At 38.0% G+C, this 25,265-nt stretch overlaps 1 protein-coding gene and 1 long non-coding RNA gene across 5 annotated transcripts in view; one reads left to right on the top strand and one right to left on the bottom strand.

Moving 5' to 3' along the window:
- The first annotated feature begins 1,404 nt into the window (after positions 1-1,404).
- LOC119650572 lies at positions 1,405-21,593 on the top strand. Of its 2 annotated transcripts, none has more exons than XR_005249336.1 (3): positions 1,405-1,540; positions 1,650-1,861; positions 21,344-21,593. It is a non-coding gene; the product is annotated as an uncharacterized LOC119650572 (long non-coding RNA). The 2 variants fall into 2 exon arrangements; XR_005249335.1 differs by lacking the exon at positions 21,344-21,593 and adding an exon at positions 7,239-7,376.
- Positions 5,430-25,265, bottom strand: part of LOC119650571 (serine/threonine-protein kinase Warts) — a 127,852-nt gene continuing 108,016 nt past the window's right edge. The window contains exons 4-10 of one of the 3 annotated variants that reach the window (XR_005249334.1): positions 18,831-20,916; positions 18,647-18,767; positions 13,946-14,061; positions 13,776-13,854; positions 9,187-9,382; positions 8,534-9,126; positions 5,430-8,369 (exon numbers count right to left, since the gene is read on the bottom strand). Coding sequence is in view for 2 of the 3 variants with exons in the window: in XM_038053388.1 (XP_037909316.1) it covers positions 8,722-9,126; positions 9,187-9,382; positions 13,776-13,854; positions 13,946-14,061; positions 18,647-18,767; positions 18,831-20,916 (3,003 nt within the window). In the remaining variant the exon portion in view is untranslated. Of the gene's footprint in view, positions 9,127-9,186; positions 9,383-13,775; positions 13,855-13,945; positions 14,062-18,646; positions 18,768-18,830; positions 20,917-25,265 lie in introns of all 3 variants that reach the window. The other 2 variants (XM_038053388.1, XM_038053387.1) reach the window with 2 other exon arrangements.

Here is a 25,265-nt window from a genome sequence, read left to right as displayed (position 1 = left end):
ATATATATTTATGTATATATTACAGAAAAATATATAATTATTTTTATTTGATTTAAATTCAGTGCTTTCATGCATTTTTTTTTTCATTTTCTATCATTTTTAATATTTTATTTATGGCTTTCATCTAGAAAAGAAAACGATGTTTTGTATCATGTTAAGCATAAGTTTACTGCATTTGAGAGTTTTACATTTTCCTAATGACCTATCAATTTTAGAACAGAAATAATTATTGTTTTATTAAGGCGTTGCTGTTTTTTTGTTTTGTTTTATGTTTTTTTAATTTTTTTATTTTCATTTGATTTTTGACTGATATGAACTTTTGTGTATGATACATTTTGTTTGCAAAGAGAGAAGAAAAGAATTATTAAAATAAGAATAAAATAACTTAATTTCCTAATTACATTTTATTCAATTAATTAAATTACTATCTAGTGCGTGTGAGACTAATTTCCAGCCCGCTGGAATATTTTCATCATAGTTTTTCAAAATTTCATAAATTTTAAAATAGTTGTTCTTTATTCTTCATTTTTGAAGATTTTTTTTTGCATTTCGTATATAAAAAATTTCGTTTGGCTTAGGATAGATTATATTACAGAAATTAGTAATAACAATTTGTTTAAGGATTCTAAATGTTTTATGTATTGTTATATGTAGTTATCGCTGTTTTACCACTTGCAGTCGTGTTTACACATAAACAATTAGAAGATGATTGATCGATAGGCTTGAATCTATTTAATATTTTTCGCTAGATCATATTAAATGTAAACTTTCAGGCACGGCTCATTTGCAATATGTGCGGCTGTATAGGAATTTTTAAGGCACCTGATATTCTAAAGATCTTTTTTCCACTGCAAAGATTCCGAATTCGTTAGTAAAGGCATATTTGATAGCACCAATGCATCAAATTGAGTTTAAACTTAACGTACTTCAATCAATCGATCTTTAATTTACATCCCTTTCAGTAATAGGATTAAAAATTAATAGAAATTTGTCTAAGTTAAATATACGAAAGAAAATCGTACCTAGGAATATCTGCATACAGTTGACTCTCCATTCATCTAAAATTTCGCAGAGAAATTTTACCCTAAACATTTCTCATTTACAAGCTTATTACATACAGAAAAGAATACACAAAGTAATAAAATTCATTATAGAAATAATATAAAATTAATTAGTTCCTACTGAACACTATACACTTCCAAAAGACATTAGAGCTAAACAAGGGGAAACTCTTAGCTTATTATCCGTTTCGTTTGTTTGAATAAAATACATATGCACGCAGCGAATTAAATATTACATATAAATTGTGGATATAGATACATATAAACAAGCTATACATATTTTATATACTTTTATTATTATGACAGCACCAATGACTTGAATTGTTTACACTCAAAGTTTTTTGTTTGTTTTGTGAAACGTATCTATGAATTTCTCAAAGCTTTTCAGCAGAGAGAAAATATATATATAATTCTTTTTATGAGTGCTTTAGTGACATTTTTCTTATTAATTTTCCATTTGCTCCCTCAACGACATGGAAGTAAGTTTCGATGAAATCATTCAATGTCAAAAATGAGGCAGAATACATTTATTTATGTCTTTTCAAGACACCGCAATAACTGGACATACGTATTTTATTTTCATTCTAGGATAGTAAACATACGGAGTTCGATAAGTTTTTAATGTGTTAAGACGTGAATCGAACCAACAATTTATTGTTTTATAAACATAAAGAGTGAAATTCAAAACATAGTTTCATCCCAAAATAGGAGGGAAACAGTACGGAATTCTTATAGAAGTGAAAGATATTACAATTTCAACCTTGTTTGATTCGCTGATAATAGAGGTCCTTGCGAAAATTGTGAGTAAAGAATCAGATGCAATTTACTAAAATGACGAAACGCAATTGTGCTAATGAGATAGAAAACATGACATAATATCACCGCCTTTATTAGATGATGAAAGGGCTTCGTGATAAAGTCTATAACTAATAAAAGTCTAGAATTGATATTAGTCTTGCGCTTTTACAAAGAGACTCATAACGGCACATAGGCACATAGGGTTTGGTTTCTGCAAGAAGATTAGCTAGAAAAGATTAGCAAGTCTTGCCTTTGAAGGGTGCAAAGATGTCCTTCTGAGGACAATGTTCTAGCTAACATGTAATCGCCACATTCTCGTCAAAATTGTACAAAATAAACTGAATTATAGTAGTTCAATATATTTTTACACCAATCATGTTATAAACACTAGAGTTGAGCTATTCTTTGCTAAATAACTTCGGATGATGTAATGATTTTCATTGCATTGTACAACCAAGAATCGAAGTGTTCTCATCGTGCCTCAAACAGCCCAACTACACTGATGACATCTGCTTGATCTCTACTAAGCCTTGGGCAAATGGCAAATGAATTTGGAAAAGCAGACAAAGGGAGTCGAACTACCAACAAAATCAAGTTTCTCAGTTTGATTGGTCATTGTACTTTTTTTATTTGCATGGGGCACAATATGGAGACCGTCGATCATTTTATATATCTGGAAAGCGTAGTGTTCCTCCAAATATTCACAGCACTTAGCCCATCTTCGCTGTTTGTTCAAAATCAGGAAATGCGGTTATCTGAATACCAACATTAAGTTAAGGTTATCCTCCGTCAATATTCTCTGCGTTCTGCAATATAGGAGTAATACATGGAAAGTGACTACACTTGGTAGCCCCAAGCTGTATTAACTCATGTCTGCTTCGTATCATCGAAGTACTCTGGCCTGAGACAATAGCAAATTAAGAACTTTGTCGACGTGCAGGTCAAATACTCGTTGACATGTTGATCAGAAGGCGGAAATCGCAGTGGACAAGTCACGCATTGAGAAATGGAAATAAATTCATGGTCGGTTATGCCATGCGATGAAGCCCACTATCCTAGCGTAGCCGGCGAGTGAGCTACATGCCACAGAAAAGAACACAGAGTGGAGGAAAAGGAGAAGCTTCCCAAAAAGTCCAGGCGGAGCCAAAAATGGCTGAGCAATAGCAGCCGACGCGCCCTACAAGTGGGTTCTTGGCAATCATATATGTAAATATCTAAGAATAATTTGGCGAGATTCATGATAGCATCTTTAATAGAGAATTAAAGGTTAAGCAGCCACCAAAGGCGTCCACGCTTAGTGAAAGTTATAGTTACAAAGTAAGGTACAGGTAATGCATCCAGTTCATGCAGTATTGCATTTTACGAAGAAAAATGTTTAGTAGTTTAAGCAATTTGAATTCAAAAATCCTCCTATCCACTATCTAGCCGTCACTGACAAACTCGTACCTAAACCACGTATTTAAAATGACATTCTGTGCCGCCTGGAATCTCGATGCTCGATTACTCTTCATGTATTTAGTTTAGTTTGCAGCCACATTTAGTGGCAGCCTCTTAATTTTTTTCAAGTTTTTCTGTTGGTTAGTTTCTGAGAATGGGTTCGTTAAAGAGATAAACACTTTCGACCCCCCGCACTTCCCACCTTTCCTACAAATGTCAAAACTAAGGACTAATTGAAACCTTTCATTTGATACCCCACATGACTATATTTGGCTAACAAAAAATTTACACCCCCCTTAAATTCGACGTAAGAGGATGTAACTCACTGTATGCTTGAGCATTCACACTTCCCACTTTTCCCCCAAATTCGCTATAACCGTCTCCGAGAAAAAAGCGTGTGACGGACGGACAGATAGACAGACAGACAAACCGTAAACCGATTTTAATAAGGTTTTGTGTAAAGCGAGTTTGTATAAAAAAAATGAATGCAAAAGGAATAAAAAAGAAAGTTTATTAACACATGAATATAACTGCTTATTTTCCGTAGTGATTGGTGCGATTTCGCTGGTTCTGGGTAAAATTGTACTGTGTTGGTTTTTGGCAATGGAGTGGAATTCCGTACAAAATAGAAGCATCCAATTTGCGATTTGAACAGCTTTCATGTTCTAACCACCGAAGCGAAGTATGGGGCTGGCTATGAGCGGATAGGAGACGAACTCGAGTGGCTCTCTCCAAGGAAGTATTTTTAGTTGAGCTAGTATCAACGGAAATTAAACCTATTGGGTTTGCAAAAAAGAACGAAAAAGTTGGTTGACGATTTCGTCCAGGACAGAGGCAACTCATCAGACGCTGCCTCACCTGCGCCCTGGGAGCAGCGTGACCAAAAGTAACGACAGATGATAAATACTCCACTTAAATATAATCGCAAACTCGTAATGAGTACGAATTATATTCAAGTGAATTCAAGTGAATCCGTCATCAGTCCAGACCTAAACCAGGCTGAAGTAAATATTTTTTAGTTGGCCCATATGTGCCTAACGTGTTTTTTTTTCTTTTGTGTTAAAACGATTTGTTTTTTTTTGTTCGGGGACGGGACAATACGTGGATATAAGCGATCACGACGGTGGCTTAAGGAGAAACGCCGAATCCGGCAGTCAAACAGAATCTGCATCTAAAGAAGACTATGATTTGTTTTTGGTGGGACTAGAAGAGTATAGTGCATTGAGAGATAGTTGGAAGAAACAGTACGATCAACGAGTTGTACTTACCAGCTGGAACACTTAAATGGGTCAATTTAGCTGAAGAGACCCGACTGACAGGTTCAAACCATACTGCCTCATGACAATGCTGGACCCCATCAGAGGGTAACTCCGCGGTGTTTATAGCGATTAATTATTCAAAATAATAAAACTTGTTTTTGTTTATTTTGCAAATACCGATATTTCGAGAACCACTTGTTCCTTTCATCAGTGCTAACAAGTCCTGTTGCACAAGTCATCAAAGCCACACTCCAATGCTCGAATGGGGATTTTTCAGCATCCACAATACTGTCCAGAACTTTTAAACTCCATATCGGACCAAATGAGAAGCTTTACTTTTGACATCGAAAAGGACCTCAAAAATCAAAAAAATGGCTCAACAATTTCTTCGTCAAAAGACCGCACAATTTTTGGCGGAACAGGGTCAACAAATTGATCGAAAGATGAGACGTCAGCAGTAACAACAAATATAATTGTTCTTTTTTGTTAAATAAAAATCTTTAAACAAGTCGGGAAACCGGAAGCTGGGCGTTTCAGGTATTAAAGGTTTTGTTTACTTCTCCTGTGAATATATTTGAGTGTAGAACTATCCCATTTGTACGTAGCCCGTTATGTATATGTATTTAGCATGTCAGATTTAGTGCTTCGGGTTGTAAATTTACACGATAAAGACAACTTTGAGCTACTATAACTTTGTTACTAATAGTATGATTTTGATCAAACTTGGGGATGATATGCTCCATATTATATTTTATACAACTTTTATAACTCTGGGATAAACTTAAGAGTTGTTTTACTCAATTTTCCCAAAAATATAGTAATATACTATTATTAATTTAATTTGAGCAGATATCGATATGGAGAGTATTTTGAGGCCTGGGCACTATATAAAGGCAGCTTCATGAATTCTTTCAGATTTTTCGGTCCGGTAGTTTCTGAGAATGGGTCCGTTGAAGAAATCATCATTTTCCACCCCTCCCACTCTCCGCCTTTCTAACGAGTTCAACGAGAAAGGTTCGAAACAGTTACTCCTTGAAACCCACGTAAAACCAGTAAGAAACTGATTGAGCATCCTTCGACTATAGCGGACTTTGGATTTCAGGCATCTTGAGTGAAATTAACTAAAATCAAAGATTGACTATCGCCACCAGCCATCCCATGACATATTGTCATATATATTCATTCCTTTGCCGCATCATCAGTGGCGTTACCCCAACAGAAAATCAAGGTATAAATTTCTTTGCTGGCTGAAGCGACTTAGGGAATAAGTGTGTGTGAAATCAAGTGAGAATCCTAGCCAAATGCAATGTCAACCCATTGCCCCGACGATCCAATTACGAAAAGGATAACAATTGCTAAAAGAATTCCATTTTGTCAGCTTCATCATCATCAAGTTGTTTCCTTCCAAGGCGATTTTTTATCACTTGGAAAAAGATTCCAAAAAATGAATTTACACGGAGTTCCTGGACCCTTTCGTTCAAAAGCAAGTGTAACTCATTACGCACATCGTGTCATTACAATACCACGCGTAATATTTATTTTAATGTTTTGTAGATGAGTTTTCATGATTCAGCTTCTCGAGGATAGGGAAAAATATGACCGTGTCCTTGGGTTGAGGTCACTTCTGTAGTGATAACGTTTCAAGATCCCAGGAGTGGTCAATATTAATTTTCAAAAAAATGCTCAAAATAGGCTTGAATTTCTAACTCCAAAGTAAGCATAAGAAGCTAATCAACACTTACGCAGCGGTAGTTTGAAAAACGAATAGTTATTCAGCTTAGGCACGAACGAGAGTTGGGACAATAAATGGAAAGAAATTACCAAACTTTGAAATATTCTAAATAAAAAATATTATGAAGAAAACGGTTTCTCCACATTATATTCTAGGTTTTGAAAAAAAGCCGAAGCCATTGATATTTAAAAATAAAAGTATTAAATAATTATAAAAATGAATAAACATTAATCCGATCTCCCGTTATCAGCTTCCCCTAGTTTGTAAATGTCACGACACGATGACTGTTGAAGGTTGACGTTGAATTGAACTGTGCTTTGAGAACTGCTGAGATTTTGACATTAGTCGTCAGTACATTCAATATGTGGATACACTAGAAATAGTGATTCGGAACAATCCATGCGAACCAATCCTATGACCGTGAAAAGTAACAAATGTGATCTAGACAAACCGACCCCGCTATCGAATGACACAAAGGCTAGAGAAGAATAGGAATGTAATGCTAAAAATAGTTATCGTTCCGATGCTTGTAGTTCTTCTAAATAAAAATAAAACTAGGTAGCTTGCTCCTACTACAATATATTTTAATAGTTAGTAAATACGTATTTCGAAAGCTACTTACTCTCTTCCTCAGTACTTAAGCTAGCTAAGGTAGTTTCTCTGATCGGCTAAAATAGTAGATTTTTCATCTTCCCACTTCCCCGACTTTTTTCCCGTTATAGATTCATGGTTAACTTTTCCCCAAAAGTGATAATTACAGTTAGATAGGGCAAACAGTTTTTATTACAATGATATAACCCAACGTGCTAGTTAAAGAAGGAGTAAAAGCTTACCGAGAAGTCGTCAGTCTCAAACTATTGAACTTAGGCATCAACCAACCTACACAAATCGTAATGATCGCTCTTTCTAGTGATAACAATGACCTGCATAAGTTATTTTCCGTTAACGCAGGACGCCTAGTTTTTCGGAGACTCCTTCTATTAAACTCAACTAAAAATTGATTCAATTAGATGGAAACCCCGAAAGAAAAAAATGTGCAAATATCACTGGAAAAATTCTACCGCACAGAGGATCTGCTTCAAGCAAAGTGGCTACCAGGATCTTTGAAAAGTAAGCGCTTATTCACTTTTAAAACTATTCTGGGACAATATAAAATTTCTCACTAGACCTCATCGCGCTTCGTCAGTGAACGCAACTAGCATCTTCACTCTTTCTTCATACACGAAAAATTAGTAAAAACTCCGAATCAATGACCTCTAGCAAATATTTGAAATTTCCATAAATATTTACGTAAGTATCTTTCAACATCTGCCAAATTCCTTTTTGTTTATTTTAAATTCAATTCACATGATAGTAACACCAAATAAGATACCTTCAACTAGGCACTCTGGATCCATTAATGATCCATTTGCCATCATATTTACATCAATCACTTCAATTCACTTCTCTTGATCATACCAATAAATATTTAAAAATATATCTATACTCCATTTCATTTTCAAAAGAAAAGTCGTTCAAATCAATTCGTTTTTCCCTTCTCATTACTTCAAGATCACGTCAATAATTTTCACACTATTTGTATCATTTTAAATTCAGGACCTAATGAAATTCTTTTAAAACCTAAGTTCATTTCACTACCATTTACGAGACAAATTATTCTTTATAAATTCAATTTTCATATCATTCTTTAGTTCTCTTCATTAGAAAACGAAAACAAAAAAAAAAGGTTTTAGATACTAAAATCCGGTGGGGGTATTCTTTTTTCTACTTTATCGCAACAACAAGAAAGGAGCACTTTATTTCCAATATAACAAAACAAAGGAGGTTATTTGTAAAGGAGCTAAAAATGGTTATATATGTTAAATTATAAGATAAAATTCAACAAGAAATGTGTATATATAAAAATTCACCAAAAAACGATGAAAACAATTTTAATTAATAAAGAGGAATTTAAAAAGTATTTGCTTAGAGTGGATATGAATTAAAATTCAGAAATAAAACAAATACAATGCAGAGTAGCGCAGAATAGTTTGTCTGAACCATGAAGAATTACTCTTGGAACACAAAAGATCGTTCCTTTTTCTGAAAATGGTTGAAAATTTACCTCAAGTACAATAATTATTCAACTAACTATTCCCTTCGTTTACTACTATCCCTTTCTCCCCACCAATCTCCGGGACTGTGTCTAGGAAGAAACTGGATGGGTAGTAAACGCTCCATTCCATTACTTACTATCATACCCTTACCTCAAACGGTTCTAACGGGCCGTCGAAATTTCCCGATCGATTTTACACTTTATCCGGAAACTCCGCACGAAAATTTCTAAGAAAGTCGACATTTCAATGTATTCTGCGCATCTCTACACAATTGCAGCATTTCATCTAAAAGTTACTTGTTCATTTCGCATTTCCTTTTCAATTGTCTACACTCATCGTCAGACATAAACTGGACCCTGATCGTCAGTCATATTTGGATTAAGTTTATCATCGAAAAAGCGTCGAAATGTGAATTCAAAGAAGCCATGATATGGTTTGCCTGTATCATTAGGATCGTCACCACTTTTATTGGAATCGGCCGACGAATTACGAAGCTTCTCCGGATCGATCGGATCGAAATTCGATGTGTCAGTGGGATATTCGATTTTTGGTATATACGGTGCTTTCTGTTTACGCATATCCGCAAAATCGACACCTTTGAAAAACGGATGGGATTTCACTTCATCAGCATTTTTCCCCAGGCGTACTTTAGATGATGAACACAAACGGCGTATTAGATCAGTCGCTTCGGGTGAGAGTTTTGGTTGTGGCGGTATTTGAAGAGTTTTCTCCCAGTTTATCACCTGCAAATGCAGAAAAGGAATTCAGAAATGAAATCCACTTTTTAACAACGGTCAACTTACTTTTTGTTGAGTCTCCAGTGGACTGTTCGCCAAGAACGGCGGATGCCCAATCAGCATTTCATACAAGATGACGCCAACACTCCACCAATCACAAAGTTGCGTGTAGCCGCTTCGTTCCAAAACTTCGGGGGCTATGTAATTTGGCGTACCGACTAGGGAGTGAGCTAGAGTTCGCTGATGGTCGCGCATTCTTCGTCTGTAGAGAGAAAATATTCAAAATAATTGAGTTGCCCTTTCCGTAGTTGGTAACAAGCTTGGTTGGGGAAAAGAACTAGCTTCAGTCTAGGACCCTGTAGCGTGTCAGGGGTAGATGAGGAAAATACAAGAATTTTGTTTTTGCAGATTATTCACACACCTGGTAGTTGAAAAGAAGAAGGAAAAATTTAAGGTCCGGTACGGATAAAAGCGGAAGCGGTCTAACTTGGTGATTGGGGCTGGCTCCTAAAATGGACAGCATCGGATCCCAACCGCTAATCGTGAGGCTGTTCGACGTCTATACATTATGATTATGCCTATCACGATTGTTTCCATATCATGTTAGCAGTTTCGCATAAGCATTCGATGAAGTGGACTGAGGAAATGAACCTCCTCATCCCCTCCTATTGCGAAAAACAACGGCGGGGGCAGGTACAATATCCCTCCGCCTCTTGTTGTTGGTGTTTACAGAGGCGGCCGCTTCTCGTCTTCGTTGAGATTCAGAACAAATTGCAAAGAGCATTTATAGAATTTTTAGTAATGGGTCCGAAGAGAAAGAGAATTCTTTTGAAACACCGCCACGACTCATTAAGTCAAGTTTTTTCTAATCTGATTCAAATCAGCACTGACAATGTCAATAAGCGGATGAAGAATAAAATGCAGAAGGTTTACCGAAATTATGTTATCCTCCCCGAAACACCTAGAGTTGAGATTCCGGGACATATTCAACGAGAAACTTTCGGTTGTATGCAGTCGGTTGCGACACAAATGCCGAATGCAAGCCATTGGAGCTATAACCGAGACAGAATTCTACAAGTCCTTAGAAATTCCGTAAAGAACACAAGCTCGAGTTTATGATTCGAAGGATGCTCTGCTGTCCGAATTATTAACTCTAGGGGAAGAATAAAATAGACGTACTGAATGTGTTTGCTACCCCTTCCTTGGTATATGTATTCGGAATATTACCGTGGACGAAGACCGATCTGGAAAACAGCAGTGAAAGATTTCCAAATTCCGAATGCAGCATCCAAATTCTGCCATAGAGGAAATGAACTTGCTTCGTGACATCGGAGACATGGGTGTGGTTGACGTCACGGCACAGCAGCACAGGACCACTAATAATTCAATCCTTTGAATAGTGTAAAGTCCGGCGAGGAGTCGATCTATGGGCAGAAGTCGTAGATAATGCACACTTGGATTGTCTTGGTAGCCATTTATCAATCTGCATTTGTTGAACAAATGGTTGTGTGGTCTATATGCCCGATGTAGGATGGAGTAGTCGCCGCTTGTGCTTATGGAAAACTCAAAATGAAAGAGAACGACCAATGCCGTATACGTTGTTCGGCGATAGAGGCGTGAGACCATCTGATTTTTAACCACTATTGGCATGGTGCCCTTATAATACATACACACGCATAATGATGTATTTAAAGTGATTTATCAAAACCTTGCTCGGGCTGATCACAGGAGCATGTCTGATTTACTGTCATGAGCCTCAGGCAGTACTCGATACTTAAAACTCCAAGGAAGTTGCTCCTGAAGAACGGCATCGTGCAACTCTCTTGAAAAAATGGATCAAGAGGCAGATGAACTGCGCGCCTCGTCGACAATTTAGATCCGTGGCTGAATCGAAACCTACCCAACTTCTGATTAGGCATGGACGTTTTCATTCCTCTCTGGACAAAATTGGGAGATCCCTTGGCTTTAGCTGTAATGATCGCGTCTTCTGCTCTTGTGGTAGGTGAGATGGCATTCGTCAACAACATTATTTGATAGCAAATACCGCTGTTTGTACTAGAGAATATACTATGAAATCAACTAGGACTCAACATATCAAAATAAGAAATCTATGTAAGTTGCGACTGAGTGGCAGATATGCATCAGAACTAATGACACTTCTTACCGATAAATTTGCAGTAGAATCAGAGATCACAGTCGAGGAATTATGGCCATATATCCAGAATGGAAACAAAACGATAGCGACAGAAAGCGTAAGATGCACCACAAGGGAACGAATAATGCCTAAATGCCAAGCACAACACTGCATCGAAAAATTAACACGAGTAAAAAAAAATGAGATAAATTTAGGACATTTGCCAATAAGACTTACAGATAAAAATTATGTACAAACCGCATTCACGATAATAAAAATTCTGAGACAGGGACAAGTATGTAAATATAATTGGGAACTATAACTATAACGACATCTAAAAGAAATGGGTGTAGAATTTCCAGAGCACCAAATTGATAATTACATCCACATATCCTAATGCTGTCAAAACCAGTTGATGTAATCAAGGCAGCAATACGCAATCAGAAATACGGAATTACAGAAACTCAACGCTCTGAGGATCCACTTTCCTGTCCGCAATACACAAAAGGGGAGACAAACTCCGTTCTGACAAGCACAGAGACATCTCATTATTGTGTACGCTCTTAAATTCTTCTTCTAAAAATTCTCTCAAGTGTTAAATACAGGAAAAATCATTGACGAATATCAAGTCGGACGATCTGTAGCGAATCAAAGATTCTCATTTAAACATACGCTGGAAAAGCACTGTGGTTTCTAAATAGGCATGCGCCAGATTTTGGTTGACTCTAGATAAAAAAATTAAAATTTCTTTCATAAAATTATGTTTGACTTGGCGTCGATTCAAGTCACCAAAGATAACATCGAATCCCAAGTGGAGATCCAAAACTTCTACATGAACTTAGGACTAAAATAAAATAATAAAATGACCTAGCCCCATGCGTTTGAGTATGTTGTCAGGAGCATTCATTGCCTTACCTTCAACACACGCTACTCATCAAGTCCACTGACCCAACCACTAGACGTGGGGAAAACATTTCTCCCCCTGAAGTCAACAGAAAAAAATTTTGATTTGAAAGTTAACGAGGTTAGAATGGAACTTATGACTCAACGTAGTGCGAAAGTGACACCATATATGACTATTAGGAACTCCAATATTGAGTGAGTTGATATATTCTCCCTTTACCCTTGATGCAAAACTGAATAAAGGCAACAGTGAAGTAGACGAAATCGAACGGCGAATAAAAATAGCAGATAAGTCCTTTTTCTTAGTTCTCCCAATATTGAATTCAATAAAGGTACAAAAGAAAAGCACGCTTCGCATATAAAAAACCCCAATAAGGTCTGTGATATTGCAAGAGTGCGAATGGAAGTAAGGTAATGAAAAACAAAAACAACTTTTTTGATCATCGAATACTTTGTCTTATAATTCGACCAATACTAGGTAGACAAGGCAGGAAAATAGATTGGACTATTTATTGCACGACATCTATGACGACCAGCTGCAGCCACTAAAATACATATTTTAAACTACAATGGTCACGTGAAGCGCATGGGCGTCAATAGTATCCCCAATTGCAAATTGGGATGATAAACTCAAGGAAAAACTTAATTAACAGGATAACAGAATGGGTCTAGGATTTGTAAAGTGGACGATCCAATTATTGGATTCATATAGCTGGTGATGATGTATTCTAGAATTGAAAGTCCGATTTGAACTATAGCACCATTGCAAAAGAAGTTCGCGAAGAATTCGTGAAAATTATTAACAAGATAAGCGACAAGCGAGTAGAAAAACAGTATTTATGGTAATTTATTTCTAAACATTTCAATGAACAAGTGAACTTCCCATTAGTCGAACAGTTAGAGGAAAATTCGACGCCATCTGCAAAAAGTCTATGGAAATTCACATCAACATCGATTACAAAACGACGAAAGGCAACGAATTCATCACAAGAACGTCACCACTTCAGCTTTACTTAAAAACCTTCGTGCAAGACTTAGTATATATTTGAATCAATTTCTTGACTCACATCAAAAAGCTTTGGCTTTCCGCTTATTCCGTCAAAATAAATCCTAAACGTCCCCAAGCCGCAATCACTAATAACAATAATAACAATAATAACTTTCGGATGCATTGTAAGCAAACTTTTGATAAAGTTTTTCCAACTGGGGCTAAATAAAAAATCATGCGGTTCTTTTAGTTCAAGTGAGCTCATACTCAACAGGCCGGGCTCATACTCAACAGCCGGGCATCATTATTCAGAGAAAGGCTATGCTTTGGGGTACGGTGAGAAGGACCTATATGTTTGCGGTCACAACTTTCTAAATGATACGAAAGTTGCTCTTTATATGGAGGACGCAAATCAATAACTCAATATGCGAGTTATAAGCGCCATAGAATAAGACTTCTATAAAAGTTATATATGTCGTCCCCTTTTATTACCTTACCCTCAGTATAACTAGATTTATTATGATTTGCTTTCCTTAGTCTTCAAATGCAATGAAATTCTCCTGATTTTTTTTCTATTTTGCTATAGAGAGTGATAGAGATAAGATATATCAATGAAAAATTTGTACGAACCGTTCAAGTACTGTTGGTACTCTTCCATCTTCGCCAAATTCTTCCCAAGGTTCCATCGAGTCTTGTCTTGTGTGGTCACCTGAAAAGCAAGCAATTTATCGAACATCAAATTCCCCCGATTAGTCACTTAAAATTCTTCAAGATAATCTAAGCTTCTGCATTCCTCTTACCATTTTCTTGATAATATTTTGAATTATGAGTCCATCGAAAACCTGTACAAAGTCCAAAATCTGTTAATTTAATATGGCCATCACGATCGATTAAAATATTGTCAGGTTTGATGTCTCTGTAACAAAAAAGTATACAAGAATGTTAATAAATCAAAATTCCAAATCCAATCAGAAATTACTTTTGATTAGATTATTGCGATCAAACAAAAATCTGAATGAAATGTTTAAAATAATATTTATTGACAGAGATAATTGCTTAGAGAGCAATCCATCATAGAAATCCACTTTTGTACTGGTATGGACTTATCAATTTGAAAAGGTCAATGTTACTTGCAGATATTTGACAGGATAAGGTGATAAGAAATGCATTTTTCATTGACTGAAATCGTGACTGAATTCATGTACGCCATAGTAGGGGTGCTAGACCAACTGTTATCAGATTGTCGCAGATTATTTTATTGGAATTTGATTCGGAGCTGAAATTTTTTTTAATATTAAAATTTAAATCTCATGATGATAATCCTACTATTTTAACCGAAAGAGAAAATATGGCGCTAGGTAGAAGCCTTAATCGATACTCCCCAAATGCAACACCAAAATAAAATAAATCTGATTAGAAGAATAAAAACGCTAACGTCATTTACTTCGTTAGTAAATTTCATCTTTACGCAAACACCAATATTTTGAGAACTTAGTCTCTTCATCAGTGGTCACCACTGATTTATATTTTCATAAATACCTTTATGGTTAACAATACCAGAGTATGCATTTGGAAGAGAGTAGGAAACTGCGGAGAAGTTGCCTGCTTTTCGGAAATTGTTAATGGTTATTTCGAACTTAATATCAAATTTACGATTTATTTGTTAGAAATACTATCATCCGAAAAAATCAACAGTGCTCTGATACTTTATTTTCATTTATTTAACTGCCAATCAAAATCAAGATTCTTTTAAGCCATTTACTGCCTTTAAATTTTCATATTTCATCCAGACAGAAATCAAGTTAACCCTCCTCCTGGAAAGCGTTTCTGAAGGAGGCACTGCGATTGTAGGGGGGGGGGATCTGAACACCAAGGTGAGCTCTGTTAACAACGTGGCAGGGATACATCCTCTTGGGGGTCGGAACGATAATGATGAGAGGTTTGCAGCTCCCACTGCCTTGTCATTGGTGCACATTGTTCAAGCAAAGAGCCTACCATAAGGCCAGGTGGGTGGCATGAAGTTCGGCAACGTACCTCTAATCAGATCGACCACATCTCAATCAGCAATAGATTTAAAACTTGTTTTCTGCGAAATAAGAGAGGTGCTGATATTGCCCTTGATTGAAACCATCACTTGATGGTTGCCTGCCTTCGCTTGCATAGGGTGATTCCCAAGTTTAACACGATTCACTTACAGAATCCGGCTGTCGTTCAACAGTGGGAAAACTATCTTGCTGGTCGGACGGCAGACATTGTGAACAGCTCACCGGAGAATATTGATGAGGATTGCTCCGTCATTAAAAATGCTTTTATCTCCGGTGCAAGGAGGTTCTTGGCCACGCCCTAAAGGGACGCCATAAGATCTCTCTGCCGAGACATGGAGGCAAATTGAGTGGGTGAGAACGTCATACGCCTGAGGTCAAGTGTCGCATAAAATTCCGGGAAATGAAGCATAACGTACGCCGTGAGGAAGGGGAATTAATTATTGCGCTGATCGGAGAAGCAAACGCTACCGCGAACAACTACGATTTCGCTGTCGCAGCTTAAGAGGTGGAGCGAACATTTCATCACCGTCCTTATTCATATATCTGGTGTAGCCTCAGCTCTTGTGGGTGAAGTGACCAGTAACCATAATATGCGAATACTCTTCCAAACAAAAGGGAAATGGTCTCGGCTATCAATGCACACAAGCGAACCAAGGTCTTTGGGCTTGATGGTCTCTCCAAAGAGCTGTCCATCGCAACTTTGCTCTGAATCCTCTTGAGTTGATTACATGAACCCACTGCGGATCATTTTCGAGCAATGTGCGGAAGATATACTTCACTTACTCTTCATCAACATCAAGAAAGCTTTCATCACCGTCAACAAGCAATGTATCTGGAATGCTTTACGCAGAAGGGGCATTTCTGCATGTGAAGAATTTGAAGTTCAAAGCGGAGTCCGGCAAGGTTGCATTCTGGTGCCGATACTATTGCTCTTGTTATCGATGACGTGAAGGACTTCAGCTGACCATGACATCTTTGCTCAAACATTTCAATTACGATAATGACATCCATTTACTTTCTCATCTAGTCATGGGCTCTGGCTAAATGACACTGGATTTGGAAAGAGAGGCAAGCAAAGTCGGACCGAAGATAAACACTAACAAAACCAAGATTCTCAGTCGAATTAGTCATCGCACTTTTCCGATCTATATTAATGGACAGAGCGGCGGAAGCGTTGATCAATTTGTATAACTAGGAAACGTCATTTCTTCCGACGATGAGAGAATCCCGAATGATGACGTCAGTCCTAGTGAATAGAAAATCAGTGCCGAAATTATGAAGAGCAAATATCCTCAATATTTGTAGTTAGATTATCATAAACGTATCACATAATCTGAAAGTCTACTATCATCCTCATGAAATTTATATAAACCCAAAATAATAGCGCGATAGGCCAAATCGGCCCTTGGCCTCCAGGATAGACTTCCCCCAACCATCTCGATCCTTCGATCGCGTGCTCCAATTGGAAAATTTTAGCAGGTTCTTACTGGCCTCTTCCACTGAGTGCTCCCACCATTTGCGTGGCTTTCCCAATGGGCGGCGACCTTCAGGAGTGGCTTTGAATACCCTGCAATTGTCGTAGCTTTACCACCACCGTGAAATCCACCTCTGAGTAAAATCCTCGAAAATGGAGGAGATTCAACTAAATTGATATTGATTCAAGAGAAAGTGACATTCTCCAACCATTTACTAAATGCAATTTTATGATACTTTTCAAATAGTTAATAAATAATCTGGCTGTCCCTCGCTCTCATGAGAAATAAGTGAGGTTATCCTTCTTACCCCTTTCGCATTTTCTCCGCTATAAATAACCAAGAAGACGACTCATCTATAAAAATAACTTCCATTAACTCGCAGTCGATATCCTCTTGCTCCTACTGAAGTTTTTTATGTAGCATTTTTGCAAACTATCGCGTACTCACGAAATCGATGCCTGACATTTGACAGAACATTTCTGGCCCGTTTCATCGTTATCCTCTCGTTCTATCCCTGCCTCTTCACCGACATTGTATGTCTTCCCTCACCAACTCAAACAAGCTTGGAAAGTCTGTCACCGAATAGTTTTAATTAGTTAAATTCAATTGATTTTGCCTGTTTAATTTAAAGTTCTATACTGGCACAAGCAAGGTTATCCAAATCATAAGTTTTCCAATGCTATAAAGACCATCGAGACCCCACAGGTTCATTGCATTGTATAAAATTAATGTTGGTTAACAAACTATAAGACATGCAAATGCTCCGAATTAGGAACACGTTCTTGAGCAACTCAAAGATCATACTCACTGTCTTCTTTGACGCGCGTGAAAGCTCTAGCATAACTTCCCTGGCTAGGTTTTTCGTGCCGTTAGTCTCTCTACAATTCTCGTAACCAAACATTCCTAGAGGCGCGAAGAACTTTCAGGTTCTAAAAACATCACAACCGACGATTTGGTGGAAATCGTTCCATTAATAATGTTATAATAAGTTGCCTCTGGCGTAAAGTTACTTCAACTTAAGGCATAAGGCATATGACATGGAATTGAGTAGTCGGACATAGTCAGTGCATAAAACCGTCGTGTGGCCAAATACTCTTATATAAACAATCCACCAAAAACCTTTCGTACTTGAGGCGCCGAGCTTCCGACTTGGCAATTAAGTATTAGTTCAACTGTTATGTTATCCTCCACAGGTGTGGAGGAAATTTCGAATGTTGCTAATCCCGCTGCGCCACAAACTCTTGCCTTCTTTGTCTAGGTTATCACTCCAGTTGCGAGACCAAGCCTTCGAAATTTGGGTCTTAATCTATCATCAAACTTTACTACTGACTATTGTATAATTGAAATTTATTTTTGTTTCGATCTTAAAAAAAAAATAGTTAACCCAAATATGATTCCACAGAATCACAAAATTGTAGTGTGGGTCCCTCCCCCTCTCAAGCAGAAAGAAAGCGTACTGGCTCCACGCAAACCGGACTTTCAGTGAAGTTCAATTTCCTTCTCAGAATCAGTCGGAAAACTCTAAACATGACTATGCCTTCTATGCATATTTCGGACGATAGTGATTCATAGATATATACAACTGACATGGAGAAAAATCAGGACATCATCACTTCTAAAATACCACAATAATGCTACTATCTTCGAAGAAGATCTATATCGACGTGATAAGATAATTTTGGCTACTCATTGTCCTTCACATTGAGAAAGAAACAGCCTATCGGATATGATCAGTTCATCAAACCCATTGTCATTTTCGGAATCGTTTTACGCGCTGAAGTTTCTTGTTCTAAGCGGCAGATTTCATCATTATTGCTGCCGTGCTAATAAGCAAACAGAAACCTTCCAAAAGGGAAGTACTTCCATTCCAGCGACACAACTACGAAGACCATCTCGGAGCGGTGAATGTACAAGTAGAAAAAAGCAAGTTTTTAAACAGCCATGATAAAACAGTGAAACGAAACCAAACTACAACACTCACCTGTGGATAAAACCCATTTTATGAACACTCTCCACAGCACAGGTCAATTCGGCAATGTAGAACCTAGCCAGTGGTTCTTCAAAAATTTCCTTTTTAATGAGAAGCGACATCAAATCACCACCTGGAATCCAAAGAACCATTAACAAAATATGTCAAACAACTTGATTGCGCCATGCTAACTCACCCGGTATATAATCCATAACAAAATACAAATTATCCTTATCCTGAAAACTATAATACAACTTAACAACCCATTCATTATCTGCTTCAGCTAGAATATCACGTTCGGCCTTCACATGAGCCACTTGGTTCCTCTTCAGGACATCCGCCTTTCGTAATGTTTTCATTGCATACAAATGATTTGTCGTGTCGATTTTTCGTACAAGACTAACCTCCCCAAAAGCTCCCACCCCAATGTGTTTAATTTGAACGAACATGGTTTTATCCATTTTAGCGCGCTTTAAACGAATGTAGTTGCTTTCTTTTTGGCTTAGCATCTTGCGCATTTGTACCTGAGCCTGGGCCGACAGACCAATTTTCAACATTTCCTTTTCGAGCTGGTTCTTCCGGAATATGCGTTGCCTATGAGATTTCATCACATTCTCGATATGTTGTTCCATATAGAATTTGAAAGCTTGCGGGGAATAGTGTCGTACTCGAAATTCCTTGCGTTCCTCCTCTTTTTCTTTCGACACTTTTTTCCGTTCCGGCTTCGGAGATTGGTGTTTGATCTTTCGACAGGGCTCTATTGTAGACGATTTTGTACTGCTACTACTCGATGGATTTATGGCGATTTTGGGCTTTTCTGGAGGGTTGCCCGTTTGGTTGGATGATCCGTTATTGTTGTTTGTATTTCCGCCACTCTTCACAGATGAGGATGACGTTGGAGGCAATGGGGGAGTTGATGTTATGTTATTGTTTGATGACGCGATAACGCTTGAACTTGTTAAAATTGGCACAGCATCTAAATTGTTATTTGTTAAATTATTATTATTGCTAATGTTACTATTTGGAGATATCTGATAAGGTGGTGGCGGGGGTAGTTGTCGGGAAGCTGGAGGTTGCGGTTGTTGATGCTGATTTTGCTGTTGTTGATGATGGTGAGCGGCTTTCAATGCCTGAATTGTACTTGCATACGACGGGGGCTCTGTTGTTGGGACTATAGGAGCATTCGCTCCATTTATATTATTCGAAATGATGGGTGGTGTTGTTGGCGGCGTTGTAGTTTGGATATTAGAAGGCTGTGCTTTTTGAGCGATTGTCGTTGTCCCAGCAATTAGGGGTGATGCTTGAGTTTTTTGTTGAATAGATGAAGCATATGAAGGTGGAGCAGGTGTCACATGAACTGGTGAAACACATGCCGAAGGAGTCGCTGGCGTAGGTGGAGCGATGGCTGTTTGCAGAACCGGCTTTTGAACCTGTGTTGATTTCACCGATTGCATGATGATGGGAGGTTGGGTTCTTGTTTGATATGCACTCCAAGGTTGCGTTCGAGCCATAGAAGAAGATGGCGGGATAATTGCACTGTTCGATACAGTTATAGGACTTGGAGACCCTGCTGATGTGGCAGAATATATTCCACTACTAGGAGATTTCCGATAGTCAGACTGTGATTGAGTAGGACTTTGGCGACTTTGAATTGAGGCGGTGTAACTTGGAGGCGGCGGTGCACCTGCATTAATGGGATACGGCGGAGGAGGTTCACCCGAATTTCCACCACTTTGATATAGACTTAACGCTTGCATAGCTTGCGACAATTGCTGTTGCGCTTTCGGACCATTCTGCGCAACTACGGGATTTGGTGGCTGTCGATGATTTACATTTGAAACTGGCGATGTACCACGGGCAGGACTTTGAGTGACCGGTCGTGTTGTTGCCGGTGATCTTCGTTTCAATATTGTAGGAGCCGGAGGTGGAGTTGGTGGCGTTGAGGAATTTCGCGGCGGTGGCAGTGGAGGAGTATCGCTAAAATTCGACGGGCATGGTGATGGACTGTATTGTCCGGTACTAGTTCGGCAGCCTGGAACAAGTTGCTGATGCGAATGGGGGCTGTCCGATCTTGAGCTACCTGCTCCTGAATCTAACGCCGGACTACCACGATGATATGATAAACTGGGTGGCTGTGGTATCTCACTATCACTTGGCTTTCGAATCACCTTTGATTTCACTTTAGAACTATGACCATTGAGTTGAGGAGGCAGGTCATGCGATTTCGGAAGATAGTCATTACCATCCGGCCTCGGCAATTTAATTCCACGTAGTCCGGACTTCTGTAAGAAAAGAAAATGATGATGTTAGAAGCAATATTCGGTACAAAAAAACTCGAAAATTTGTTATTTTTTTATATAAAGCAAAAACATTTTATTTCAATAGAAGCTATTATTTATATATACTATTAAAAATAATGAACTTGGCGGGTTTTAATATGCTGGTAGAAATGCTTTGAAGAGATTCCATACAATTCAAAGGACACATTCCTTAGCATTTCATTTCTAAAATGATGTTTAAAAAAACAAAACTTAGAAACCGGTGTATATGAAACTCCAATTGATCTATTTATAATTATGAAAAAGCGTCCGTAAAAAACTTGAACTTGTATCTCACTATAGAGTTGGTGCATATTTAGATATGACTTGGAAGAAAATCAAATAAAGTCCAATAACAAATGTTTCTTTTGCTTTTTATACATTCTTGCAGATATGGAAAAAACAACGAAGACCATTTGTATGGTAAAAACTAAATATACATACGTGTAGAGTAAAAAATGCAATAAGAAAAGGAACACAACACACAGCAGAACCATTGCAATGTTCAGTAAAAAGCATAAGACCATAGGAAAAACAAATCTGCAAAAGAAAAGAAATCGAAATGATTACATGATGGTGATGACGACGACGCCAACGATTATGACGATATGTGAAGATCCAGGGCAGGCAGCCTGCTAGCAGTGAAGCAAAGTAATGCAACAATTGTATAATAGAATAGGATGCTTGATACCATTGTGTTTGAGATACAGTGCATCTAACCGTCTTTATATTTTATTTTGTTAGCACTAACTTAATTTTTATAGAGGTAAAAATATAGAAGCTATCTTTGTTTATAACCTCATGGGAGTTTGCTACGGAAGACCTATCGTAATTCAACTTGTCCTACCTACATAATATGATAATTCCCATTTTCCCCCCTAATATGTATATAATTGCAAATAATCCAAAAAATACAGGACAAGAGCGGCGGCAACTGATATACCACCTAGGTCATAAAGTTCCCACAGTTCTTCTTGTGGTACCCCTACTTGACCAGATTTAGGTTCGGCTGTTGCCTGTTACTCATTTTCCTTGGAAATTTCGCCATAGTTAGTTCAGCAGTTTTGAAAGTGACATCGTGTTGAGTACTTCTGTCAACATTAAATTAAAAAATTAACTAAGGATTTTAATGGCTAAATTTAACCCAACATTCATCTACGGGTCATTACTAGAGACGAGACGTGGGTTTATGAATACAACACGCAATCAAAAAATCAAGCGAGTAAGTAATATGGCATAAATGAGCCAAGACCGAAGAAACAACGTATTTTCAGGTGCTGCTCACGACTTTCATCGATTATAACACCGAGTTAGGCACCAAATCTTTTTTTCCATACAGTCAACAAGAAGTGTTATTGATGAGCCATTTGCGTGAAGCAGTTTGCCAAAAACGAATAAATTTGTGTCCAACAAACTCATAGATTTTGCACCAAAATAATGCACCAAAACACAATGCCATCATTATCCAAGACTTGGATAAACACACAACGAATACAATTCAAGAGCAACGTAATGCACCTGGTTCAACTCCTTGCGAATTCGTTCTACTCAAGCGCTTGAATTAATGACGGGGATTATTTTAAATCTTACATTTTAAATTTACAAAATTAATTCTGGGAACTTTTTATCAAGTTTATTGTTATCATTGACCCCTATGTAGGCCATGACGCGTCAATCACACACTAGCGCCATTAATGCCTTCGCTTTTTATGTTGCAGCTCCTTTTCAATTTTCGCCACGTGCTCTATTACAATCTACACATCGATCACTTTTGGAAAACGCATTGCACTACCTGCAGTTGAGTTTTCGCTCTTTCATAATGTGCGACAGCGTTTTGTACGCCGAAGCAGTTGTTCAATTGTGCGATGGAGATAGATGTTTTAAGCAACAGTAAACACTATCCACAGTCTGCTTCCATATAACAGCACAAAGAGAACACTGACAAGGTACAACCTCAACTTGATGCTGACGTTAAAGTATCTGCATACCCAAATTACGGGCAAAAGAGTGAAGACAGATCTAGCGCTGTGAATGCCCCAAATAGCAGACAACATTCAAAAGAAAAAAGTAAATCTCGTCCTTCAAAGGAAAAATAAAAATTTCAAATAAACTTAAATTGAGAAAAAATGACAATTAGTCTGCCATAACAAAACCTTCATGGAGAGCAAGCATCGTCAGTGTCAACTCCCGAGTTGCATTAAAAACCGATAACCTTAATGAATCCTAGCATTTACCAAGGCATGACTTAGGAAAAGTACTAAGTACTAATAATAATCATTGGCGCAACAATCCAATTGAATCAGGGCCTTGAAGTGTGTTAGAGCACTTCATTCAAGACCGTAACGGTATACTACAGGATTACAGTACCCTGTAGGCGGCAATGTGGTCAGCATTGCGCTCGTCTGAGATTATTACCTTGATTTGACTAAGGTACTTATTCACAGCTGACTCGACTGGTATCCGACGTTAAACCGCAATACAAATCCCACTGCCTCCAGTGAGATTTGAACCGCGACCTTCCGTACGACAGTTTAAGTACTAAGGAGATGCTAAAAAGAACATTTATTTTGAAAGCTGAACTACAAGAGCTAGATATAAAACAAGCCGGTTCTGATAAATTTCTAAAACATGGTAATATACTATTATTAACTTTATTTGTAGAGATATCTCAACGGGCTGTATTTTGAGGCGTAGATTTAATATATTTCACCTAATATCAGAAATCAGATCTCAGTTTCAAAAAGTACTAATCGAGCCCTTTCGTTTGATACCCCGCATGACCATATTCTGTGAAAAAGGCTCCCTTCAAACTCAACACAAAATGGCGCCACTCACAACATGTAAAGGGACATTTAGACCACATATTCTCGCCAAATTTCGTGACAATCCGTTCAGTCTTTTCCGAATAAATTGGACGTGAAAGACACATTGAACCGATTTGAATGTTCAAAAAAAGTGTTTTTTAATTGGTTATTTGAATCTGCATTCTTATCCATTATCAACTATTAGCTCTACAATTACCTAAAAATGGTAAAAAGATTAAAATAAAATCTTCCCACTTTGGCCCCCGTCTAAGAAGTAACCCCTTCTAATAACGCTTAACCTCAGTGATCAGACCATAACGACTTTCGATAATTGGTAATGGAATGTTATGTAGGTTCCTTCCTTATTACCAATCGCAGGAAAAACAATATTGTCAAAATCCGGGTTGGTAATCACAAGTTTGTTTCAAAATTAATCATTAGATACTTGCGAGTAAAGATCGACTCCAAGATCAGATTCAAGGGGCAGGGGGCGAGGAAGTGTGTGTCATCGCGAAAATGATTCCTTTGGATCCTCTAGCGAATAAGGCGCACTGTCTTTACCAGAGAAGGGAGACAGTGCGAGACGTGACTGCGAAAACACTAGGACGGAGCTATACTAGAAATGGCAGCAAAGATGGGATAAGTCCGGAAAAGGCCGCTGGACCCATATTGAAAAATGAGTCAAGCGAAAACACGGAAAATCGAATTGCCATTGAACACAGTTTCTTACGGGAGACCATGGATACATGAACAGCTTGCATCGCTTCGGATTAGACGAGTCTCCCGACTGTCCGAATATGCCGCTTCACCCGAGGTTAAGTTCCATTGTCCGAGACACGCGGACACCTCAAGGCCATTTCAGAGGATCTTCTATGTACAAAATCGGGTTCTGTTCATCACCGATTGCTGGAAGAAATTTAAGCTAAATACGCAGTCGCCGTCATTTTCAGCAGCTCCCATATATCCCATATAGTAACGCAGAGAGAAAATCGACACGCAACAACCTCAACTTGATGTTGGCATTAAAATATATGTGTTTCCAAATTTGAGCCAAACCAGCGATGTTAATGTGTTGAGTGGCACTGGAAACTATTTAGGGAAAGATATATCAGTCCATTAAAACATAGAACATCATCGATAACAAGAAGGAATAATATTGACGAAAAACTACAGCCTTGCGCAATTACGCGTTATGTAAGTAAAAGTTGGAAATTACCAGCGACTATCCGGATTGGTTATAGCCAACCACAAGGATAGAGAGAACTGCCCAAGTGCAGCTATATTGAAGTATCTCGTTGACACGCTTGCACGACACCTGGCTCAGGATTGTGGGGGATAAGGGGAGGCGACCCTTTGGGATACTATAGATCTCCACATGTTATGTATAAAATTTCACTTGCCCTTCATCTCCGCCTCGTAGTTGACCACAGGCAACGCCCGTCTCTTAATTCAAAGTTCATTACATCTGCTTTGGATTTCAAAATTTTCACAGATTTTACCTTGATTCAG

Source organism: Hermetia illucens, chromosome 3 (assembly GCF_905115235.1).
Source record: "Hermetia illucens chromosome 3, iHerIll2.2.curated.20191125, whole genome shotgun sequence".
Classification (NCBI taxonomy): domain Eukaryota; kingdom Metazoa; phylum Arthropoda; class Insecta; order Diptera; family Stratiomyidae; genus Hermetia; species Hermetia illucens.
Note: the sequence above shows the minus strand (reverse complement) of the source record. Positions and strands in the feature narration are given on the sequence as shown.